We start from the raw sequence: 25,696 nt of genomic DNA, 5'->3' as shown, positions 1-25,696 counted from the left end.
CACCTAGATTACAATGCCGAAAACTATACATGTGAATCAGTAATATACAGGTGCGGCTCCCCCCCCCTTGAGAAGCAAAATTAAAATTAATAATGTAAAATTGCCTCTTTTTAAATTGAATACCCTTTTTTTTGCTTGTCAAATTTTAGATATCCTAAATTTGTGCTTGAAAACTTTTTTTTTGCTTGTCAAAAATTTGTGCTTGAAAACCTTTTTTCCTTGTCAAATTTTTCTTCCGAAAAATTGGCCCTCCCCCTTTTGGAAAATCCTGGATCCGCCCCTGGTGATATTCATCGAAATCATGTTATAGATTTCATTCGCAACCTGTGCATAAATTAAGTCACAATAAGCTACTATTAATGGTAGGAGAATTATTATGAAATACTTAGAATACATGTTAGAACATACATACCTTTAATACGTGTATATAAATATGCCCCTGCTGCATAAAGTAACCATTACTGTCAATAAGACATTGCCATCACATGTGAACAACTATGGTAACGGCACTCAGCAGCAAATCAAAAGGAACCAATATTTACCATAATATTTACTGTGCCATCGGGTCCTGTACATTTCTGCCATTTGAAAGGCGAATCCTGAGCTCAAAACATGTTCCCTTTTGCGTTTGATTGAGGGCCGGGCTGGAATCTGTTTTCATTTCTAACAAAGTGCAAGAAATAAAATAAAAAAAAGACATTTACAGAAATTCCCATAACATATTTCATAGAACACAATGACATAAGCAGGAAAAAATTACGACGGGAAAATTAGATAAACAAGTAATAGTACAATACATATATTTTCAAAATGGATAGATTCATTAGAAATCATCGATTGTAGAGCGTGGATCCCTCAAGTTAAAGTAACATTAAAAGGGAAGAAGAAGAAATGTTTTAATTTTACGTCACCCCCTAATTCTTCCAAAATCCTTTATTTCAATTAGATAAGTATACAGGTATATGATATGGTATGTACGTGTATAAAATGCTGCTTACTGTGTTATTCTTTGTGAACGACCCATCATAATTCGCCTCTCATATATTAGTAAGACAACTGACCAGAACTATACCAGATGGGCTTGTACAACCACGAATCTACTCCTCTTATCTGATCTGCTTGGCGCACAGTCACTCATGGTCGACTGAGCATGGATCAGATTGTACCAATGCAAAGTTACTAAAGATACCTTCCATCCAAACGTAAATGCGCGGATGTATTGTCTATTTAAAGATAGAATTGTCTATTACTTTAGCTGCATGTTATGGATTTGTTTGTCCATGCTCGTTGAGAGTCGTAGACCCTAATGCTTTGTCCTTTGGGTATAACAGCAAGCAGACCATCAAAATCAAGCCTCGGTCACATTTTACTGCAACTTTAACATGTTACCTAACTTAAATTTGAAAATATAGTGTTTTTTATCATTTAAAGTAAATTCAGTCACTTGCTAGCCATTTCTCAAATCTGTACTCTATCATAAGACGAAAAGCTAAACTTAGTTTATAAGGAACAATGCCTTATAAAACTCTTAAAGGTAAAGGAGGTTGAAACGTGTGTAAGAAAATAAAAGAAGACAACGAGCTTTGCATTTAACTTCGGTTCACATGATCTTCAGTTAACTCACCAGATCCTTGGTGCTGTGGGGGATAAAAATGCCATCTTAAACACGTCTGGTCCATTATTTGCTCGTTTCTTTGTCATTTGACCCCACACACGTACATTATCCCTTTGTCCACGTTGACATTGAGCCATGTAGCCTACAGTGGCGTGTGTCTGAACGCGCGCCAAACTATACACAGCGCATCTTCGACACGTGTAAGCTTGCGCACGAATGAAAAACTACGCGCTCCGGTCGCGCTTCGTCGCTCATCCAGAAAGTATAACAAAGCAAATTTTCTTCACTCTTAATGGTCTCCTCTTGATGTATACTCAGTAAAAAATGGAATAAAACCCTACACTGGATGATGGAATTGTAGTAAAGTGACGTTGACAGTCTGTCTTTTGCTTTGATGTCATCCGGCTTAAAACGGTTTGAAGATAATTTGGGATTTAGATTTCCCGGAACTTAAAAGTTTTGTGTTGTAATTATGTTTAAGAAAATGTGTAATCATTTCATGATAACACAATGATGAAGTAAGGACATGTTCGATTTTACCCACTTGCATTTCTATAAGAGCAAAGACCGGAATAACAAAAAATATACTACAATTTATTAAACTTGAACGAGAAGAAAATCGAGCATATTTTAATATCACAATATATTTGTTTTCTACATTTTATTAGATTCATAATATAGATTCATCAATAGATACGTATTGCTAAAAATCTATATCTTTCACCGCTTATATATGTAGTATTTTTCCAGGCAATATTCATGGACTTGTTAATAACATTGTTACAAAATGTATAAATGTATCTGGTCTTCCTCGTTGTCTCAATGACAGTGTAACCATTGCGAAATAGGAATTTCCATGATTTCGCCTCACTCCCCATGAAGTTTAATAGACATCTTCAGAAGATATGAACGTAGGATACCTTGGATCTGGGAAACAGCTCCTATCATTACTAGCTTGGAAGCGAGATTAAGATTATTGATTAATAGCGTGTGAAACATAGATTTAATCGATTGTTATGTGACGATTGGGGATGATGGCTTAAAATGTATTAAATGATTACTTACAACATACTCGATTTTACGTTTATGAATTCTGTTCATTTTACTAAAACAAGATTTAAAAATAAAAATATGTAGATAAGATTATTATTCAATATTTTTCAGTACAAAGCATTCAACTAATTTTATTGAATTATCAAGTATGATTGGCCAAATGCGAAACCACAAAATTCGGATGTGAATGTATGTAGACTGCCACACAGAGGCGCTGTATAGTGCCTCTGAAACCCATCGCCACAGTAAAAATGATGATTACACACCCGAGGGTGAATTTATTGGTAAGGAAATATCAGAATGAATTATTAGATGTGCGTCTGGAAAAGAAAAAATGATTTATTTGAAATAAAAGAGCCGTGATTGTGCAAGAAGGGGTATCGCTTCTCGGGGTTTTGTCGTAGAGAGAAGATGGAGTATGATTCTGTGACGTTGAGCAGTGATTAACCTCTCTATCGTACTCTAGGAGAATGATCCACTAACGACCCCCAGAAGACTACCCTTAAAATGGAATTGTCTATCCAGATGAATGGTTACCTTAATGGTTAATAATCATTACTATTCTCCTCTCATTAGGCGACATATGCTGATGATGAACTTTTCAGTTCTTTCACGTTGTGTGTGTGTGTTTGTCGCGGGTAGAGACAGTGTATGTGGCATGGTAATGAACGTCGTCAAAATGTCATCGCAACAGATGTGGAAGATCTTTCGGATGGGGTCTCCGAAGAGTCATTCAATGTATAACCAAAGTTGTGTTTGTCAGCGATGGTTTCTAGAGGCTGTATGGGATAGAGATGAGGCATCTTGCGCATCAACCGCCTGTGGTGTGAAAATGCTCGCCGATCTCTGCCAATTGAATTCATTTCTCTTCGACTGATATCTCATCTGGGTGATCATCCACCAAGATTGGCTTTACTCGGGGGATGCTGGCGTTGGGCCCTAGGTGCATCTTGCATGGGAACACCAATAAGCCCTTGTAATGACTTTCAAATGATTTTGGTATTGGCAACGACGTCTCAATATCGCAATCACAAAGATATCATTTACGTGTCTCGATTGGCGTTTAGGGTCATTATAGACTCACTCCCCCGCCATCATGCTTCCTCGCCAATTACTAGCCGCTATAACGAAGCGTGGCTCAGGAAGATAATGAGTTGCAACACACGCCTGGTAATAGAAGCCTAGAGGGGGCAATCTCTGCTATAAAGTGGCCAATCTGTAGTCGCGTAGAGGTGTGAAGTCGCAGAGCGCGCGCGCCGCTTCGCCTCATTAACCTAACCCCAGGCTCCATTACGAGTTGGGAAGCATCGCACCAAGAATTAGCGGAAAGGGTAGTCTTCACCCGTGCCGCCTCTTCGCTTTCGACGCCAAGGGACCTGAGAGAAAACGAAAATCACCGTTGCTTCACTCGGGAAAGGGACGTGCATTTCTCACCCTCGTCAATATCGCCGTCATGCGCGACTTGGTCAATGAAGCTAGAAGACATCCTAGCTGAGGTTTATCCCCACCACTCACATGCCACATGAATAATGAAATGTTTAAACACTGCTCACCATGAGTAACAAGGCCACATATAAGGCTGTTTAACATAATGAGTGCACTCTAGGCCAGTGGGGACACATCGGTGTATCTTGCACGCCAGAATAAATCGCCTTCGACGAGTCTCCGGGGAGGAGATGTGAGCTTCATTTATCATAATCCGCAAATCACTTTGCTTCTCTTATACAATCAAGTCAAAAGGAGACAGAATACCGCCACTCATTAATGACCAACAAACAAGATTTACGCAATTAGTTTGAAAATGATAAGCTTATGATTAGGATGTCTTTGAGCAATTATTGCATCAGATCATGATCTTCTTAATTTAATAAACAAAACAAATAGTGAACTGATTAAAATTACTAACTGGTTTAATGCAAACAAACTAATTGTCAACTATGAAAAAACCAATTTTTTATATTTCTCAAACAAAAATACTGTTCATAATCAATTGAATATTTCCTTAATTATGAATAATGTCAATCTTACAATGACCAGAAATGTTAAATTTCTTGGAGTCACCCTTGATGATAAGATTAATTTCAGTGAGCATAGATTGGAAATATGTAGGAAAGTATCAAAAAGTATAGGCATTTTATTTAAACTCCAATCTATTCTTCCTGAAAAACATCTGATAATGCTATACAATTCTTTAATCCTTCCTTATTTACAATACTGTAATATAGCATGGGGAGGGACAGGTTCAACAAAACTTGAACCCTTGCACAAACTTCAGAAAAAGGCTTTACGAATTTGTACATCTTCTCATTTCCTTGCCCATTCTCAACCAATATTCTTTAGACTTAAAACTTTGAATATATTTGATATTCATACTTACCAAACTGCTATTCTAATGTTCAAACTAAAAAAAACAATATTACCTAGCAATATCTCTTCATTTTTTCAACAAAATAAGCATATTCACTCTTACAATACCCGACAAAGTTCAAAATTACACTATTCAAAAGTAGAAAATAATCGCTCACTGAGATTAATCCGTCATCAAGGTCCTCGGATATGGAATACTCTGAATGTGAATGTTACATCATGCAGCTATTTAAACTCTTTTAAACAAAAATGCAAATCAAGCTTGCTATCCACTTATAGTCACTAAATATGTATATATGTATTTTTTTTTTCTCTCTTTGTGGCTGGTCCACTTGAAACTTTTTTTTTTTTTTTTTTTTTTTCTTTTTTTTTTTTTACAAATTTTTGAGCGACTTGTTCCAGGCGCAATTGTCTAGGCACACTTACCTCCCCCCCATACCTGTGTGATTGACTGTGTGGTGTGGATGTGTTTTTTTTTTGTTTTGTTTTAGCTTAGTTACTCTGTTTAAACTTTTTTTTTTATTTTTTTTTTTTATCATCTTCTTCGTGTACACAATGTACTAAATTTTTGTTCCAGGGGGGAACATTTAACCCACAAGCTTCGCTTTTTTAGTTCCCCCCTTTTCCTCTTCTACTATATTATTGTACATGAAATGCATTTTTTTTTTCTGCTCTCTTTATGTATGTAAATATTTAATGACTAGTAATGCATTTATAATGTTATGTGTTGTAAATATGAACTTGATTTTTACTGAAATGGAAATAAAGACATTGAACTTGAACTTGAACTTAATTTCTCTGAAGTGTAACACGTAAGTGAATCGTGCTTGAAATAATGACATTTTTGTTAATAAATGGAATCTTGAAAATACATCTAATAAATAGTGGTCTTTCCTCTGGGAAGGGTTCGTGCCTCGGGCTGCAATGAGGATGCGCAAAGAACGAAAAAAAAGATAAAGAAGAAAAAGATAAAGAGATAAATGAATCAAAGTAGAAATTAAATAGAATAGAAATTGATACATTTCGGAGATCTCGCCCAACTCCCGACCAAATTTGAAGTTTAATCTAAAATATAAAATGAGTGTTTTATGGGCTTTAAAGTGCAGAGTAATTCATATTAGCTCTTCATTATGAAAAAAAAAATCTTATTATTCACAAAGTTTATGACCAGAATAAGCATTAAGGGTGTGATATTCGACATTTTCTGAAACTAGGTAGGTCGCTCTCTCACTGATTGTTTTGTTCCAATGAATGGCCCTCGTAAGGTTTTACAGTTCTTGTTACGGTTAAACACTATTTGCTTTTTTTTGTAATGGTAAATGATATATTTACTCCCAAACCAAAATAAAGAAATAGAAAACATTTTATGAATGTCAGGTTTTTAATCATTATTTTAGTTTCATTGACAAAATGTGCAAGGTTAATATTTATTATTTAATTGAGTGTCAAAGATCGGTTGTAATTGATCCCTTGCATAATGGAGCAGGGTAGTTCAGATAGGAAAGGGGCGTGATTTAAATGATTATCACAGGGCGTAAAACACCTGATATGCCACTTAAGCTAAAAGTCATTATTTATATCATAGTAATCACATTTGCAAAGTCATCTTATTAAGTCTAAAATGTTTTTCTTTTTTACATTTGCGGATTTTTCCCCATAAAAATAAGAAAATCTCAATTTATCTAGGGTAAAAGAAAAATATGAAGGTGAATAATAATCTCAATTTCTTCCTGTAGCTTTTGCGTCTCAACTTAAAGTAATCACTTCGATGAGAGAGAAGAGTATGTTAGACTCTTCATTTCTATTTGATAATATTCTTCTATTTTTAAACAAATTAAACAGACATCAACGTCTGTTCACATTATTTCATATTTAAATGTTTTGCGCCAAAAATAAGATGACATGTTCCGATTAGCTTGATCAAAAACATATGAAAATGTTGCCACTTTGTTGCAGAAAGATTTAAGAGAGGTTCGAAATGCAGTTAGGTTGCGGACGTGAATTCGCATCTTTTCCTACCGAAATAGACATCTGCGTAAATCAAATATTTCGTGATGAAACCTTCAATAATTTTCAATAATAAAAACGTAAAATATCAAATCATATTCCCTTCTCACCTGTTCCCATATTTCCATCCAAGGTGAATATCATTATATCAAAGATCTCTCCTCTAAACTCTCATCATTGTAGGTCCTTTGTGTCTGTTTTAAATCAAAATGTTCACTGTGGTACATCTTCTGATCAACTAGATATTTTGAGTTGCTAATAACGGTTGATTTGTGCAAAAAAAAACACAAACACACCAGTGACATTCAAATTTACATCTATTCTATCAGAAGAGTGCATGACATGTAATATCTCCTATATCTATATCAGATACATCCAACAATATATATTAGACCCTATAATGATTCAGTATATTTCCCCATGACTCAGTGCGACTATAATGGGGAAACAAAGTGTATAAAATGTGCCTCTCTGTCAAAACGTAGTTTATAGTCCACACAAGCATTCACAAGAAACAAGTAACAAGAAACATTTCATAGTTTTATTGTCTATTAAATTGGCATAAACATCCGTGGGTAATTTTATTCCTCCTGTTACTAATTCCATAACAAGGAGAGTGGCCGCAATTCCCATGCAGAAGAAGCTTTGGCTTGTTTTACAATTGTTGGCATTATAATTTATTGTGTCTATTAATTTCGCACGGGTGTCCCCTGAAGGATGTTCATTATTTTGTTAGCATGTTATTTTTATTTTTATTACAAATAAAGATAAATGTAAATCTTTTTCTACTAAAAGTATTAAAACAAGATGACAAAGATCAGTCTTATTATTGTCATGATTGTACTTCTAACTTGTATTTCCACCTAATTTGAATAGCATCTGTATTTTAGCAGTGTTTGTGAGGTATGGTATAATGATTTTTTTTCCTCATGGATTAGTTTCGTGTTTTTTTTTTTCGTTTCCCACTTTACAGGGCCTCGGACACGAAAGGTGAAACGGCGGGAAAAGAAGGCAGACGAAAAGCGGCCTCGAACAGCGTTCAGTGCGTCCCAACTCCAAAGATTGAAGCAAGAGTTTCAACAGAGCAACTACCTTACCGAACAGCGCAGAAGGTCCCTTGCCAAAGAACTCACACTGAGCGAATCACAGATCAAAATCTGGTTTCAGAACAAGCGAGCCAAAATCAAGAAGGCAAGTGGACTCAAGAATGACTTGGCGAGACAACTCATGGCTCAGGGTCTTTACAACCATTCAACGGTCCCTTTAGAAGGAGATGGTATGGACACTAAGATCATGAATGGACAAAATACCAGCGGTGATTGCAGTAGATCGGACTACACAAGTGATTCTGATGGTGATTCGTTGACACATTAACTTATACGCAACAGAGACCTCATAGCTTCAGAAAAATGTGATTATATAAATATCGTAATGTATTTCATGACTTGTGTTGACGACTGATGGAAGGTATAATCCTATGGGAACAAGTGAACGTATTAGATTGCAATCACTCTTCATTGTTGGAGTACTAAAGGATTGACACTTTGACATAATTGAAGAGAACGATCTGTGCTCCATATGACCCATCATATAAATTATAGACATCTCTAAGAGCATAAATATTCAGAGAAATCCAGAGTAATTAAGAAGAAAAATCGTATCGACAGATCAGTTTATCACTTCAATGAATCGCTTTGTAAAACAAAAGGGAATACAGTGATTTACAAAAGAAATTTTGTGAAGAAAATTTATGTGTGAAGTAGAAGAACATCGATCTCTATTGCAGAAGATATGAGTTAACGCCCATTTAATCCCAGCAAAACGAAATAGAAGTGTATAACCGAGGCTTCTCGCTAACTGAGCCGATGCTCTTTTAAGACAGAGGTAATCATTATCATGAAATCTGAAATTCTATTTCGTTTGATCTTCATAGGCATGATTACGATCAATCACAAGGATTGCACACTCACACCAAAGACTCCCACACACGCGCGCGCGCACACACACACACAAATAACAGTAATGAAAAAAATGGAAGAGCGCAAAAGTATGTTCCTCGAGATTCCCACACGTCTGGCTTATCTCGTTAATCTCGAGATTTTCAATCAGAAGGAAATGTGAATGCCTTTCCGATACAAATTTAGGCAATCCGGTGATTTAATTGATACTAGACATCGAGGAATAGCGTGTGATGTGGAACAGATGTATTCATACATCGTCATCCATTCCACTGCGAATAAAACATACGTCACATGTGAAGACCCCCCCCTGCATCAATACGCACTCTATTTACTTGATCATTACGATGAAGTCCCATACAATATCATCAGTGCCTTGTTATTTTGCCCAATCTTTCCTCCTGCAGTAATTTATGTGTTATTTAATTTCTTATGTTTGCCTACAATCAATACGAACAATATCGTCCCTTTTTGTTGTGTACGTATAAAAAGCTTTTACCAATTTGCCACCATTAATAAAGGACACATTCATAAATATTGCCGTCCTTTTGCAGAGATAGGTGTAATTATAAATAATGCAGTTCCAAAAATCATAGATGAATTTTAAATTATAAGAGCTCATAGCGTGAGACTTTCGTTTGAATTATTGTGCGCAACTATTTTTTAACGAGTCCCAGATCCTCTTTCCTCGCTTCATTTAGATTAGTCATTTGGATTGTTCACATTCTTAAGTATTAGATTTTGTTAATTTTGTCTTGAACAGATGTCAACTTGTTTTTATTGAGATATTAATTTGTCGTGGAAAGTTGTTGATTAGTTTTGAAGCCGTCCATCCCTTGTCTTGGCTCCAACCAATCACGACTGTCATGTCTGACAAAGTATCATAATCATACCTCATCTCAATGGAATATGAGACACATCTTACTACTTGAATAATAACATATTTTTTTTCAACAAGTAAAGGTGTGGTATACGTATATTTTTAGTATATTTGAAAATCTCATGTCACACTCTCAATAAAGACTTACATGATCTGAGATTTATGCTTCCAGAAAACATGACATAATAACAAACATTATTTTCTTCTATTGGTCTTCATCTGGTATTATATTCAGTTATTCAATTTTTTATGCCGTTGAATACAACTTTATTGTGTTATCCTCGGGAAAAAATGACTGTATTTAGATAATAGCCAAAGATGTATCAAATCAGACAGGAGCTCTGACACATATCTCTAGGAAGAAGCCGGAGGAGCCGTGGTGTAGTGGTTCTGACTCTAGCCTTGTAAACAGAGGGTCGTGTGTTCGTATCCCACCGCAGTCTGGCGTCCTTTGGCAAGGTTGTCCAGTACTGTGTGCGCCTCACAGGCGACTGACTGGAATACTCCCCAGGGAGTGGAGGATGTGCAAATATTGTGTGCTGGAATGACTGATTGAATCCGATGACCGGGGTAATAATATATCTGTACAGCGCTTAGACACGTCGTTCCGATGTATTAAGCGCTATATGAAAGCGGATTATTATTAAGAAAATATATAAATCCTATCCATTAAAATGAGAGAGAGAGTCTTCTTCCTCTTCACTATGTATACACATTTCACAACTGGAAAGAACAGTGTCTCACATGATTTCACCATGGAGCTAATAAATAGCTATATGATTTCAAAGTGAGTTCACATAGTGGACTGGGCCATATATGAATACACACCCTAAAAATTCTCAATTTCATTACTGTGAAGAAAATTGCACACTGTGGACATCTATGAATGTTCATCTATAGTGGACTAAGTGAATATAAATTCATTGTTACTTTACAGTATTCTAACAGTGCGAGGGTAATTTAACGTTGTGTTCCACACTGTGAACACACTGCGAACACACTGTGCGGCAATGAGTTCATTTTTATTGGGACCACATGCTGAATGGCCTACAATACATCGCCTGATATGCCACATATAATTTTGCTTTCATTATCTTTGCCTGAATTATAGCTACATACTTAGAATTTTATCAGGGAAAATTTCATGAAGCGTTTTGTAGGTGATTTCCCTGAACACTTATAAGCCCCTGAATCCTTGAATACGATTGGCAGAGAGCACATTTTATCGGTGAAATCCACTACTTATACGTTTTGTGTAACGCTCCCAGGTCATCGCATCGATATTTTACAAACGGCAGAAGGTTACTTGAATAATATATTTTGTACATTGTGTAGATATTTGGAAATATTGTAAATAATACATAGTGAAATGATAGAGTTACATGGATTTAATATTTGTGTATATTATAGTAAATACACTGCCGCACACATCGTTGTATTCTATCAACTTGGCTCTCAGAAATTTCAAGCAAGTCGTTTACTCATTGGGCAGATTCAGACGTGATCACCACGAGATGGATAGCGTTAATCACAAGTGGTGATCAAAAACATGTCATTCACAGGTTATCATCACATGTGATAGCATTGCAACAGGCACATGTCATTTCTGACTTTTAACATGCTTTTCGCTCCTCGAAAGCAGTATTTTGATGTATGATGGCCAGTCATCATCAGTGGTGATCGGATTATAACATTATTGCAACTTCTCATCAATAGCAGAAATTTGATCGCGAGTGATGATAGTTTGCAAGTGGTGATCAATTATCATAAGTGACAAAAATGTTCATACATGTGATTTACCAACACTTGTGATTGATATCTTCATTAATTGATATTGGCTATAACGTCTGAAATGTTGAAATTTGAAATAAATTCTTTTATTGATTTGTCATACTGCTACCATTTTTAATGTAATGAAATTAGGCAAGATGATACAAATTATGTCGATCCCCATGACTCTATCTGCGCAAATGTGAATCAAGAGGACTGATAAATAGATACTACTAATGTTTTACTCATTTTCAATTGTAGTTATATACTAGGTCATCGAATTTTACATAATTATAAGTCATCAAATATCAAATATCAATTTTGAAGGTGTCAACAGTTATTTTGTTGCTATGTATATACAGGCATCATTCTGTGGAGTATCATAATAATGTGGAACAAATTATGTGTGATATTGATGTAATAAAATATGATATATTAATTCTGAGTGTTAATTTAATCAAACTTTTTTTCATTGTTGATGAATATGGAGATGTTTTGGGATGTGATCATGATGGTGATGGTAAGTGTGTTTAGGTTGACGAACTTACAGGCATTGGCGTAACTACGGGGAGCACGTGCCCCCCCCCCATTGGCTGACCAAAAAAAGGGGGAGAAAAAGAGGGAGAAAAACACAGAGAAACGTAGTGGGGGAAGAAGAAATTATTGTATACTCTTTTATGTATACTATATTATATTACACAAGACGTAATAAATATTTGTTATACCTTTATGAAACATAATTTGCTTAGGGCCTATGTGTTCACCATCCCTTGTGCTCGCATTGTCTGTACATAATCCTCATGTACATATATTTTCAAGTCAATGTACACCAAATATATTTCCTCTCACTTCGAGTTATTGTTTTATGTAGTGACATACGCTTCGTTTTCATGACTACTTAAAGTGATTGCCTCATTTTAAGGTCTGAATATAAAAGAAATTCTAGTCCGTGCTAACGTTTGCATGAGAGGATTGGTGAGATAATTATGTCTGCTCTTCATGAATGCCTAAAAACAATCCTTAAAATATCCCCTTTTCAGGTCTGAATATAAAAAAAAATCGGCTCGCGCTCGTATCATTTGGTTAGTGAAATACTTATAGTCTTAGTGAATATATATACAAACAAGCCTTAGAATGTCCCTCTTAAGGTCTGAATTTTAGAAATTTTCAGCTCGCTCTTCGTGCTCGATATATTTGATTAGTGAAAAAGTATAATGTTCGTGATTACAATGACTACAAAAAATGCTTTATGTGTTTAGGTGTAATTCTTACAAAATCAGCAAGCGTTTGGCGCTCGCAATAGATTACTATGGTGAGATACGTATGTTTTTCATTAATTTCTACAAAATAAACATTAAAATGTTTCTGTTTGGGATCAATATATACATAAATATCAGCTCGCGCTTCGCGCTCGAAGTTTTTGTTCAGTGAGACAGGTATGTATCATGATTACAAAAATGTCGTGATCCACGGTACGCCACTGCCTAGAGGGGAAAAAATCACTGTGTGTTCACACTCTGGCCCATAGGCTCACAAACTCTGTAATAATAAATATTAACATTTGTATTTACTATAATGTTTTGCACAGCGATATTCTATTTTCGAAAGTGAATTTATTGTGATTTTACAGTGTGGGCATAAATTTAACAATTTGAGGAACGGAACTTTAAAGTGTGGTCGATCTGTGAAAAAATGTCACAGTGTTGTCTATCATTTGAACTATTTTTATACAGTGTGAGCAATGTAAAATTATAGAGTGAAATGAAAATTACCCTTGGAAAAAAAAGGACAAAACAAAGTTCAGTGTGATTTCCCTAGGACAGTGATACATTAGAAATATCTTTTTTTTAATTCTTGATGTTGATGATGATAATAATGATAATAACGATAATTTCAATAACAATAAAAATACCAATAATAATTAAAATAGTAAAAATAGTTATATATGTACATATTTATCATAATAATTATCTCTTATTACTGGTATTTACTTAAAGTAGCCATTCTCTTGGTGGGCCCTGAAAAATCGTGAAAAATTATAAGGCAATCATTGCCTTCTCCATAAGCCATTGCGCAATTAGCTCTTGACAATTTTTTTTTCGTAAATGACCTTCCTTTATTTTTTTAAATGGGATATGTACTCAAATAATCGTTAGTTCTTAAGAAGATTTTTTTAATTATGTGTTTTTAAAGAAGATGTTATGTATGCTTGCTTGATATACTCATCAGGAACCACTGCATACATCTTTTTATTGGAAATTGAAAAAACTTACCCTATCCGTTTTATACTATTTTTTTTTGTAATTATCACTGCACTACGACATGTTTAAAAACGTAGAAGTATGTATATCAGCATATTCCAATTTTGACAATGATCATAAAATTGAAAAGTGAAAATGGGATTAACATAGTTCGTAAAGTCCAGAGTTTTAATTTTGTAAGTACCAGGGGCTGGAAAGTTTGACAAGAAAAAAAGAAGGTTATCACCGAAAATGTAAGGTCATTTCGACCAAAATAAATTTGACAAGAAAAAAAGTTATCACCCCAACTGTAATGTCATTTCGACATAACTAAATTTGACAAGCAAAAAAAAAGGATTATCACCCAAAAAGTAAGGAGATCTCGTCAAAAATACATGTTTTATTGGGATTTCGTATGATTTATTTCTTTCCCATCGTAAAAGACAAAAAATAGTAGGGGGACATTTGATATAGTGTCCCCCCTATTATTTTGGGTAGGGGGACGCGTCCCCTGTCCCCCTGGGATTTCCGCCCATGTATTTTTACTTTATTAATTAGTCAAATTCTTTGCTGTGCCGATTCTGATTTATCTTACAATGTTATGGCAAGCAAGTACATCCACTAAGAAAATCATATTCATCATTTATATATATGTATATTTTTGCAAAGTCACCTGAGCAGATAATACGATATCGTCTCGAAATTGGATCAGTACTTAAAGCGGAAACGCACCGTCTAGGTGCGCTATATTTACAGGAGATGCTTTATGCAATTGTCAAAACAAATATCGAAATTATAGTTTGATTGCCGTTAGAAAATGCAACTTATATAAAAGAAAGAACAAAAATAAGAAAAGAAATCATTGAATTTCTTTGAGCGATAATGACAAAACACATTTAGACTTGGGATATGACTTTAGTAAATCAATACTCCTCACCTTTTGGATTAAATATGGGAAGTGCCAACCTTTCTGTCACCTGAGAGAGATGAAAGATATAAACTCTAACCAGGGACGTAGTCTGGTCCAATGTAACAAAATTATATAAGATTCAATTGAGGATTTAGATGGGGCACATCCAGCCCGTACCTCCTTTGAAACCTTAAAGAAAACACATAAAATATATGCGAAAAACTCCAAAAGCATTGAAGATTTAAACAAACTGGAATAGATATTCATCTTTTGTTCATATAGTCCCTCACCCGCCAAGAAAAATCGTTTCAAATCCATTCAGTATTTCATTCAAACAATGGTTATGAAATTGTACTGATGACAAAAGATTTTTTCAATCCAGGGATTGTCCTAAAAAATCAGGAAAAACTGTTTGCTTTGTCTAAAACCATGTGCTTATAAAAATAATATTAGACTTGTTCAATTAAGCATGAAATCACATACATAATACAATTATGAGATCACATATATGATGGACATGATGTAAGACGAGTTAAAAACTAATTCTGTGGATTTCTGTCTGATTTTCTGTAAAATCTTTCATCGCTCTTTTTCTTAAAAGGTTTATTAACATACACACATTGGTACCAATGTTCTTATAACTTTCGTTTATCATGTTTATTCATGTAATGTACCATGCCAATAAAAAGCTATGCAGATAGGCTGCTTGGCCGGAAATCAAACCCCAGATCCCATAGGCTACGCTACTTCAACTATTTTGAATTGAACTACAGACAACATCAAACAGGAAACCTGAAAGCTAAAATTGTTTAATATACAAGCAATAAATAAAAAATAATAATATAAAACAAAAGTAAGACACAGATCATTAAATAACTTATTTAGTGAAAACATTGACAATGATAATATGCCAACCGTGAGTGATTAAATAACAATAAATGTAAAGGGTTCATTTTTTTGATAAAAATGCAGCTAATTTAACCAACAATATATAAATTAAAATAGGGTATGAACGTTTCGTTAAAGTAATTGTTAAACATTGAATTAATTTAAATAAAAATAACCTTTGTATAGATTGAATAAGAAAATATAACTTCGAGTAATATGAAACGGGGTGGGGGGGGGGGGGCGGGGAGGGGGTTCCGGATTTTATAGTGATCTGTCTTTCTAGAGAAAGTATTTTTTAATAGTCCTAGCGATACATCTGTCGCTTGTGAGTACAGGATGAATTATCATGGTGATATGGTTATTTTCGTAGTGGTGGTAGTTGTGGTAATGAGGATTCTTAAGATGGTGACGATCATTATTTTCAATCATGATATTTGTGATGATGATGATAATGATAATGATGATGATGAGGATGATGACGGTGATGATGATGATGACGATGATGACGATAATGATGATGATTATGATGATGATGAGGATGATGATGATATTGATGATGATGACGACGATGATAATGATGATGATGATTATAATGATGAGGCTGATGAGGATGTTGAGGGTGAGGATGATGATGATGTTGATAATGATGATGATAATGATGATGATAATGGTGGTGATCGTGGTAGTGGTGAGGATGATTTCTTGACTATGATGAATGCGATGTAGACTTTTGGTAAGTTATTTTGTCATTCATACATAATGATTTCAAATTACAGCTATGATTTTTGTTTACCACAGCCCATAAAGTTCATTATCAATATCTTAAATAATCTTGCCTGCTCACACAGTTATACAAGAAAGAAAATGAAACAGAATAATATGTATCTCTTCATTCCATCCTCAAACCTTCATTTCTCTTCTTGTCTATACACCCTGTGATGATTACCTGGTGTCAATCAGCATACCCATCCAGATTGTTCCAATCTGTCATGCTTGCCAAATCTATTTAACTTTCTGATTGTGACAGGGCTCTGCGCCGATTTCTCAATATATACAGAAATAAAGAAAAAAAACCTAAATATGAAGAGATCAACTGGTTTTGATTTTGAATAGAAGGGCCGATGTTTCCTGAAACGGATCTGTACCTGGCAGTTTTGTAGAGCTACCACCCTGAGGCTGGGTGAAGTGATTGTTCTACGATGAGTCACGTGATAAAGTATTATGAGGTTGGGGTGTATCACCTGATCCAGGGTCGTATAAATACTATTTTAAAACCCTTTTAAAAATACCTTTTATCAAAGGTCAGAGGTGGGTTGGGGTAGAAGACTTGTTTCAATTTATTTGCCAACCAAAGGCTTGATATAAGCTCTGTGGAGAGTTAATAGTGTTGGCGGCCATTTTGCACAATTATTGCTCCGAAATGCTAACATGACATTGATTTTGGTTCCACGGTTTTAGATTCTTTACTTCCCATCCACCGTCATTTTGCTTTGGAGTTATTGTCAATTTTGCCATTTTCCGTAGATCAAAATCATGATGAACTCAATGTATTATTCGTAATCCCCATAATGTAACAAAAGTTATCACTCTTTGTAGCCCCTCCATCTTTTTGACGTTTAAATACAGATCAATGGATATCTTCGTGAGCCGATTTAATGTCGATTTCAGGGATGGCTCCATGGTGTTTTTAGTAGGGGAAAGACGACCCAAAGACGTATTTTCTCTATTGAATGTAAGTGGTAAGAGATCCGAATCTCTCTTTTTTCGGCTCTTCTTACTTTAATATTAATTTATCTACGTTACTCCATTTCCCTGTCATGAAAATCTAAATGAAAATTTAAACAAATGAAATTCAAATGAAAATGTGTAGTTATTATATCATTTTGCCCAACGATATTTTGATAGAGGTTTAACGTGTAACCCTTTTTTGTTGGTCTTATGGGATATTTGAAAAAAAAAAGACGCCATCTTCACTTGCAAAATAAAAAATCGTAATGTAATTATGAATTCAAAGACCCAATTTATCCAGTCCACGATGAAGCGAGGATGATATGATGGTCATGGGATGTTGTCAAAACGATGACGACGTATTTGATCATCCCTGATACAAGAAAAAGAAATGATCATGCTTTCGGCACTAAAAACTAACTTGATTTGATTGTATAATCCACCGTCGTCACAATTCGACTGATCAATCAGAGCAGACATCGAAGCCTGTCTTTCATCTGTGCTCTAACTACTGACAGTAAATCTTCTTCTCTTAGAGAAAGGAGAAGGACGACGAAGAGCGAGGTAATGGCAGACGGGGAGAGAGAAAGAGGGAGGGAAAAGAGAGACACATATAGAGAGAGGAGACATATAGAGAAGGAGATGTAGAGAGAGAGGGGGAGGCATAAAGATGAAGCAAAGGAGAGGGAGGAGGAGAGCGGGGATCTCGCATAGAGATGTATATTATTGACACTAGAGGGCGGACTTCATCAAATTGCTGTGATTCCATGTTCGGGGCGACCGCCATCTTAAAGAGGGCAAGAGCGCGGATTTATAACACACGGCTCTATGGGAGAATATCACATATTTCACTTTTTTACATTATATTTTCAATTTAATGCTGTATGCAACGTTAAAATCACAAGGCAAAACATTTTTATGTTAAAATATATGATAACCATGCATATTTTATAAAGGAGATGGACTGAACATCCAGAAAACGGGGGAAAAAATAGGTTGCTGTACATGCATTACCTATGATGTAGATCAGGGCTTGGTCTGAAGTTTCCCCTCCTTTCAGTTAATTTTGAGGAAATCAAAGTAGAAATGGTAGAAATCATATGGTGAATCACTGATAATCCCATTAAATATAATATTGGAGACTATGCGACGTTATAGCTATATTTAACACCACGGGTGTTAAATCTAGCAGCCCAATCAATAAAGGACCTCACCATCTGGTGTTGGAGTTACACTGCCACTGGTGTTAAGATTACACATTTAGGATGTTAAAATATATCAACACCAGTCTTGGTGTTCGATTTGAACACGAGTCGGAGAATGTTATGAAGTTGACACCATTTGGTGTTCATTTGACACCCTCGAACACCTGCAGAAACGAACATTTAAACGAAAGTTTAATTGAATCACCCATTGGTGTAAAAAAATACCAACACCAGCTTTGGTGTTGTTTCACGGTTCGGATTTACACCATTTGGTGTCCGATTTCAAGTTCTTCAACACCTGCAGCCTGACGGTGTAACTTAACACTAGGGTATTTTTTTAAAATACCCCACTAGACAGTGTTGAGTTACTCCAGTGAAGTGTAACTTCAACAATAATTTTTGTTAAAATATTTCTATGCAACACCTGCATGTCACGGTGTTGTTTCAACACTTCTGAGTATTTGGTGTTTATTTTACACTCTAAGTGTTGCTTCAATACAGTATATTGCTTGAACACTGAGTGTCAAATGAGCACCAAATCAAGAGAACATATGAACACTCTAAAGTGTTAAGTTGACCTTATCTGACACCCTTGTCACGGTATATGCTATATGATGGCTATAAATAACTACTACTCAGTCGACCTTTTCTGGATGTTCAGTCCATCTCCTTTATAAAATATGCATGGTTATCATATATTTTAACATAAAAATTGTTTGCCTTGTGATTTTAACGTTGCATACAGCATTAAATTGAAAATATAATGTAAAAAAGTGAAATATGTGATATTCTCCCATAGAGCCGTGTGTTATAAATCCGCGCTCTTGCCCTCTTTAAGATGGCGGCTGCGCAATACATGGAATCACAGCCGCATTACGCGCGCGTCAATGCGAGCGATTACTCTAGTGTCAATATACATCTCTATGGGATCTCGACGTTGACATGAAAACGCACTATAGGCCTATGCGCGTGCGGGAGCGCACTCGTGTGTGTGTGTGTGTGGGGGGGGGCTGTACATGGGGCTGTATGTGGGTGTCAGGGTGCGCGTATATGTATGTGGGTGTATGAGGGTGAGTGTGTGTGTGTAAGAGGCTTGTGTATAGCTTGAAGAAGCCACATGGGTGAAAAAATGATTTGAAATATTGTTTAATGGAGTCTTCGTTTTAACTTTCGTTATATTTCTCACTTCTATTTTTTTTTTACCGAGGGTAGATCTTTTGAACTTTTTTTTTAAATAATGCCTGGAATGAATTATCTCTAATTATCATGAGCCCCCAAAATTACTGAGTTTGGGTTCTGGCAGTCATGGAGACTGCGAGAGAGAGAGATCAAGAGAAAGACGGCGATAAGCGTAGCCTAAATATAAAGAGAGGAGACGTAAAAAAGGGAAAGATAATATAGAAAGAGAACATAAGAAATACAGAGAGAAAGAAAGAGGGATAGAGAGAGAATATGATAATGAAAGGGAGCTCTACACCAACAGGTATGCCGATGATTGATGTATAGGATACTACACCAAAGGTGTACTGGATCTGATTTAGACGCTAAGCCCGGTGTGTCACAGAAAGCGTTACAATTTACCGTCATGTGTTTGCCATCTTAGAAGTCCTGAGTGATATTTCCGAATAAATTCCATCTTTCGTTTTATATCAAATTTATTAATCTCATTCCGATAGCATCATTTACGCCTTTAGCAATGACTTACCGATGACTTGTTTTTTCGATCGTGGCAAATCGTTCGGGACGAAATAATAGATGTGGTCTGATATAATTGCGCAGTAATTCATTTTGTTAAACATCATCATGAAATACAGGATGTACTGCTACAAGAAGGAAATGGGATAATTCTATTGTTACCTCCCTTTCCGTGTCATAGTCAATGGCGATCAAAATTCAACTTCGATTTCTTTGCAATGTATTTTTTTATCACTGAATGTTGATATATTCCACTGAATCAAACCCCTATATGCATTATTATTCACCTTCTTAAACATTAACTCATTCGTCAATGTTTGTGGAAGTAGTATATGTGTGTTGTTCTCTCACACCTTTCAAGGTGGCCAATAAAGACATATAACATTTAATCTAAAATGAAATCGTGTATTCCCTTTTTCATAAAATATCAACAACGAAATTTGTAATAGAACGGTCGTGGTACTATGCCATTAATTGTCAGTACATCCATGGATAGGTACATCGTTCAAACTAGACAAGAAAACACAAACCAACAAGGAATTTGAAATCGCAGGAAAATCGATTAAAGAATAATAATAGCTCATGTGATTTTTTTTTTCTTATTACTTAACATTGCAGCTTTAGAAGTCTGATACACTCCCTTTCTTCCTTTTTTTCATCTCTCCATCTCCCTCTTTCATACTTTCTTTATTTCTTTCTTTTCTTTCTTTCTTTCATTCTTTCTTTCATTCTTTCTTTCAGTTTTTCTGTCTGTATTTCTTGCTCCTCTTTGTATTGATATGAACACAGGATTACCTAACATCGATGTCAATTTATATTAATTTTCAGAGCTACTATAGAGAAAGGGGACGGGGGAGTGAGAGTGAAGGATTTCTGGAAAGCTTATATGAATAGATATTTCGTCATCCTTCCTTCTTCAAATTTTGTAATCCCAATACGGCACTCCCTCTATGGCTCGACTTTCATAAGGTGTGCTCGTCGTCTGCTAATACGAAACGAATGGTGGTAAAAGTCGGGCCCCAACCACGCATGTCCTAACCCTACAGGCAATTATATGGTTACGGCAAATATGCTTCTACTTTTCATCGCATTTCCACTCTAATTTTAATATTTATGGTGAATAATATATATATATATATATTTACTACTCATCTACTCGCTTCAACAAATCAGCGGGTTTTTTTAAGGAGTAATGATAACAATAGTAGTGATATAATAACGATAATATTTAAACATTGAATTTATCTTATTTTTATTGTTATTCATTGACCACAAGAGAAAGGAAGGACGGAATAATAAAAATAAGAAAATGGAGATAGAAAGAAATAAAAAGAAAAGGAAAATTGAAAAAAGAAAGGACGAAAGAAAAAAGAAAAGGGAAATGGGGAAAAAAAACGAAAGAAAAAGAAAAGAAAAGGGAAATAGAAAAAAAAAGAAAGAACGAAATTACTTAAGATTTGTGACGGAATCAGGATTTGTTAAGCATGGTAGGGAAATACTGTACCCATATTTCCTCCAGAGGGTAAGGGTCGATACTAAAACCAAGAAAAAGGGACCACAAAAAGGCGTCAAGACAGTAACTGCTATCCATCTTGACATCTATTTGATTATGAAGTGCATCAGTTTGGACATATTGATTAGCCCTGCTTATTACGATAAATAGTATTAAAAAAATATATAATAATAACGTATTAATTACCAAGCGACGCCACTTGAGTTTGATGTAAAACAACTCCACCAACAGAGCTTAACAACATAACACGCTATTATTACCCTTTTCCAATCTTGCTGAGCGCCAAGCTAGAAGATAGGAGGTTCTATATTTATGAGTATTTGGTATGATTAGGCCAGGATCGAACCCACGACATTCTGCTCAGAGTTGTGTGCATTCTTTCTTGATAAATATACGATGTGGATATTTCTTGCCGGTATATCAGTGTTGGTTTCATCATACATTTCAATGGCACAAAACTTTCAACTATATATTAACCTGACAATATTACCCTATGGGGAGGGCATGATACACGATGACTGATCAAGAAATCAAATAAAATATCATTTGAAATCACAAATGATTCCAGATTATATCAAACAATGAAATTGAGATCATTAATTCCCAGGGGGCTAGGCTTAATTGTTGTTACCCCAATAGACTAAGGAATGGAAGAACGGTGAGAACTAGATCAGGTAATGAGCCATATCTCCTTCTTTCACCGGGTTTCTCCAGGCCTGTCACCCCAAAGGCTTCTCCTATACTGATGAAGAGACTTCCCCTTCACCTAATTATTACTTCAGATGTCCCCAATGGACGCCTTCACTCCAAAATCAGACAGAAAAGCCAAAAAAAAATTTATTCTGAGAGATGATCAGGGAACGATAGCAGTGGCATAGCTAGGTTTATTTCCAGTGAGGAATAAAGGGTGACGTCGGGTTCGGGTTAGGGATGATGTTACGGCCATCTCACTGTTGAAGGTATAGGACACTTGCTGTTTATTGTCTGAAATTGTTGCGATAAATATTCGAGGGGATAATAAGTTGTTTTACATGTTATTATGTAAGAGAATGTAGCGATCGAGAAAAGACCCGACACGATGAGCCTTTCAATATGTATTCTAAATCAAAGGTAAGATGAAATTAGGGCTTATATCTATATCATTTTTTGTCCTCTTCTACAATATTTTTTTTTCAAATCATTATAGGCGGAACAAAGCTTTTTAGGGCACCTTTATCCCCTTCCCTAATTCCAACTTCGTGTAGGCCCTACTGGCGAATGTTGGCAGGATCGGTGTAAGAGACCATCATGATTTAATCAAGATTTCTTCCGTTATACCTTCACGATTGGTGACACCCAGACAGGTCGGACCGTCAGGTTCCTCAACTCGGCTAGGGGAAACCTCGGTTGATCACAAGCATATTTCACTCGACCGCAAGTTTTCATTTCACTTTACTTTTCTATTTCTTCATGCAATGGTCAAACGTGAAAGAAATCTCACAGTTTTCCCCCGGAAATAATTCCTGAGGCATTTTTCCTGACCTAGCCGAGATGCATTATTGACTTCTCATATGATATCACCCCTAGCAACAGACAAATCACCAGTGACCATAACTATTGTTTTAACCATCCCCCAGTATTTTTTTCGACATCAGGGGTTCGTGACTTCAATTGATGTTTGCTGAAAATGGGTTTTATAGAGTGGGTTGAATTACCAAACAATGGTATGATGATTACTCAGAGAAACCCCTGGATAATATTCAAATACTTTTGAGAAGAAGTATGGTTACATGAATTATTGTGTGTTCAAAGTATGCCGTAGGTGGCGCCATTGCTTGGACTGTTGGTGGTCGTCTGTTCCGTAATGCAGCGCTTCTCAACATTTTTTTTTTACTCGAGGACCACTTTTATTCTTTGATTTTTTTCGAGGCCCACCTACTAAAATTTTCGAAAACGTCAATTTTTATGACAAAATGTTTCGTAAAATTTTAATACAAAGCTCTGAAGCACATTCGAAATAAACAGTTTGAGAACTAATCTGCATTCGCAAATATCCGACAATTATTAACAACATACACATGCCTGCAAAAGAGGTTTACATCAATATAGATTAAGCATCAATGTGCATGGTTTGCAACATGCATGATATCTGTAAGCGTGCTTTAGTCTCATTTGATCAACGTAGACCGATCGGACAGGTCTGTGAAATATATTACAGCTTTTTCTCTTTTTTTCTCCCTTTGGAGCTTCTCGCGGCTCACCTGATAGAGCTTCGCGGCCCATTAATTTAGAAGCGCTGCGTCAATGAATATATTGATATAAAAATAATAAATCAGTATTTGGCAAACCTCTGTACTTTGGAGCTTTAGCTCCAGCAGCCTCTCAGCGCTCGTGCATTCAAGGAATTAATCATGCTGGGTACCTATTCACCTCACCTGGGTCGAGTGCACCACAGTATGGATAAATGTCTTGCAGAAGAAAAACACGCCATGTCTACGATTCGAACCAACGACCCTCTGTTTGAAAGACGAGAGTCAGAACTACTAGACCACGACGCACCCACACTACACTATCGTAATACTGATAATCTTTGATTGGAGTCCGGGGGATTAGTTATGACAATTATGATAAACATGTTGCTTAAGAAATAGTCATGAATGAGTCATTAAGATATATACTTGAAACTGAGGAGGTATGGTAAACGTATAGAGTAGAGTATATAAGAATAATAATAAGAAAGCCATACAAAAGGAAACAGAGCCATGGGAATATTTTTTTTTACTGGGGGCGCTGATATAAATATGAAAAGGAAAAAAAAGTTATCACTACAAAATAGAGCTCAATTTGGTCCAGAGAAATTAGCAAAAGTAAAATCTTGGTTATATTTTTCAATTTTTACACATCTTCCAGAATGAGGAGAAGAAAAAGAAGAAGAGTACTGTTAGGTTATCTTCTTTAGAGAAGGTATTAAAATGAAAAAAGTAGAAGAAATGGAAATTGAATAAAAGGCATGTAAAAAAACATACCCCGTTTTATTGGCAATTTGTCCAGAGCATGCATGTGTCTAAAACATGCATGCTAAAAGAAAAAAGTTCAAATGAAAATTTCAACAAAATTATGAATATGCTCATTAGGTCTATATTTTTTTCTTGAGGTTATTTAATCATTATTTTGTTATTATCTTCTATATGTAAATATACACTCACTCTCTGATACATACGAGTGGCACGGTCATAGTTATGCCCATCACCCCTTTAACTCCAATATAACATGATTTGATAGGGATTTTGATATACCTTTAATGAAGATCACACTCATCTTGTTGTGAAACCGAAAGCAGCAACAGACCAACTTTTCCTTCGACTTCAAAAGCTCTTAATCCCCTTCCATTTATAAAATTGAACACCCTTGAATGTATTACTGGTGGCATAATATATAAATATCAACAATACGTAAAAGAAAATTGAGATATTTTAAGGTTTTGGTGGGAAGTTAAAAGTAAAAAAAAAATGAATCTGATAACAGATGAGATACAGTTATTGACTCCATAGAGAGACAGACGTCATGTTTTAAAAGGGTAATATTTCAGTTATATTCAATATAAAGGACAATAAGATTCTTCAGAATTTCTTTGATTTATCAGAATGCAATTGGGACCCTATGGCAGAAATGGCGGAAGGAGCAGTGGCATTTATTTTTCATGAACTTTAATAGGAAATATGATCGTAATTCAGAGTAAAGGCTAGCTATCTTTTTATTTCGAATAGGACTTCTATTCGTTTTACATCATCCAAAATTGTCCCCCACGTCTGACGATTTCATCTATTCAAATCCGACGGGAACTCATTACAAAACTTACCAATATACTGACGATCAAATGCCCCTGCC

At 35.5% G+C, this 25,696-nt stretch overlaps 1 protein-coding gene across 1 annotated transcript in view; it reads left to right on the top strand.

The window, feature by feature from the left end:
- LOC121411986 (homeobox protein engrailed-1a-like) overlaps nucleotides 1-16,518 on the top strand; it is a 52,622-nt gene extending 36,104 nt beyond the window's left edge. Inside the window, exons 3-5 of the mRNA XM_041604897.1 lie at nucleotides 8,016-8,413; nucleotides 16,232-16,307; nucleotides 16,487-16,518. Of these exons, the coding sequence (XP_041460831.1) occupies nucleotides 8,016-8,413; nucleotides 16,232-16,307; nucleotides 16,487-16,518 (506 nt within the window). The remainder of the gene's footprint in view (nucleotides 1-8,015; nucleotides 8,414-16,231; nucleotides 16,308-16,486) is intronic.
- Nucleotides 16,519-25,696: the final 9,178 nt, after the last annotated feature.

The sequence above is a fragment of the Lytechinus variegatus genome, chromosome 3 (genome assembly GCF_018143015.1).
Source record: "Lytechinus variegatus isolate NC3 chromosome 3, Lvar_3.0, whole genome shotgun sequence".
Taxonomy (NCBI): Eukaryota; Metazoa; Echinodermata; class Echinoidea; order Temnopleuroida; family Toxopneustidae; genus Lytechinus; species Lytechinus variegatus.
Note: the sequence above shows the minus strand (reverse complement) of the source record. Positions and strands in the feature narration are given on the sequence as shown.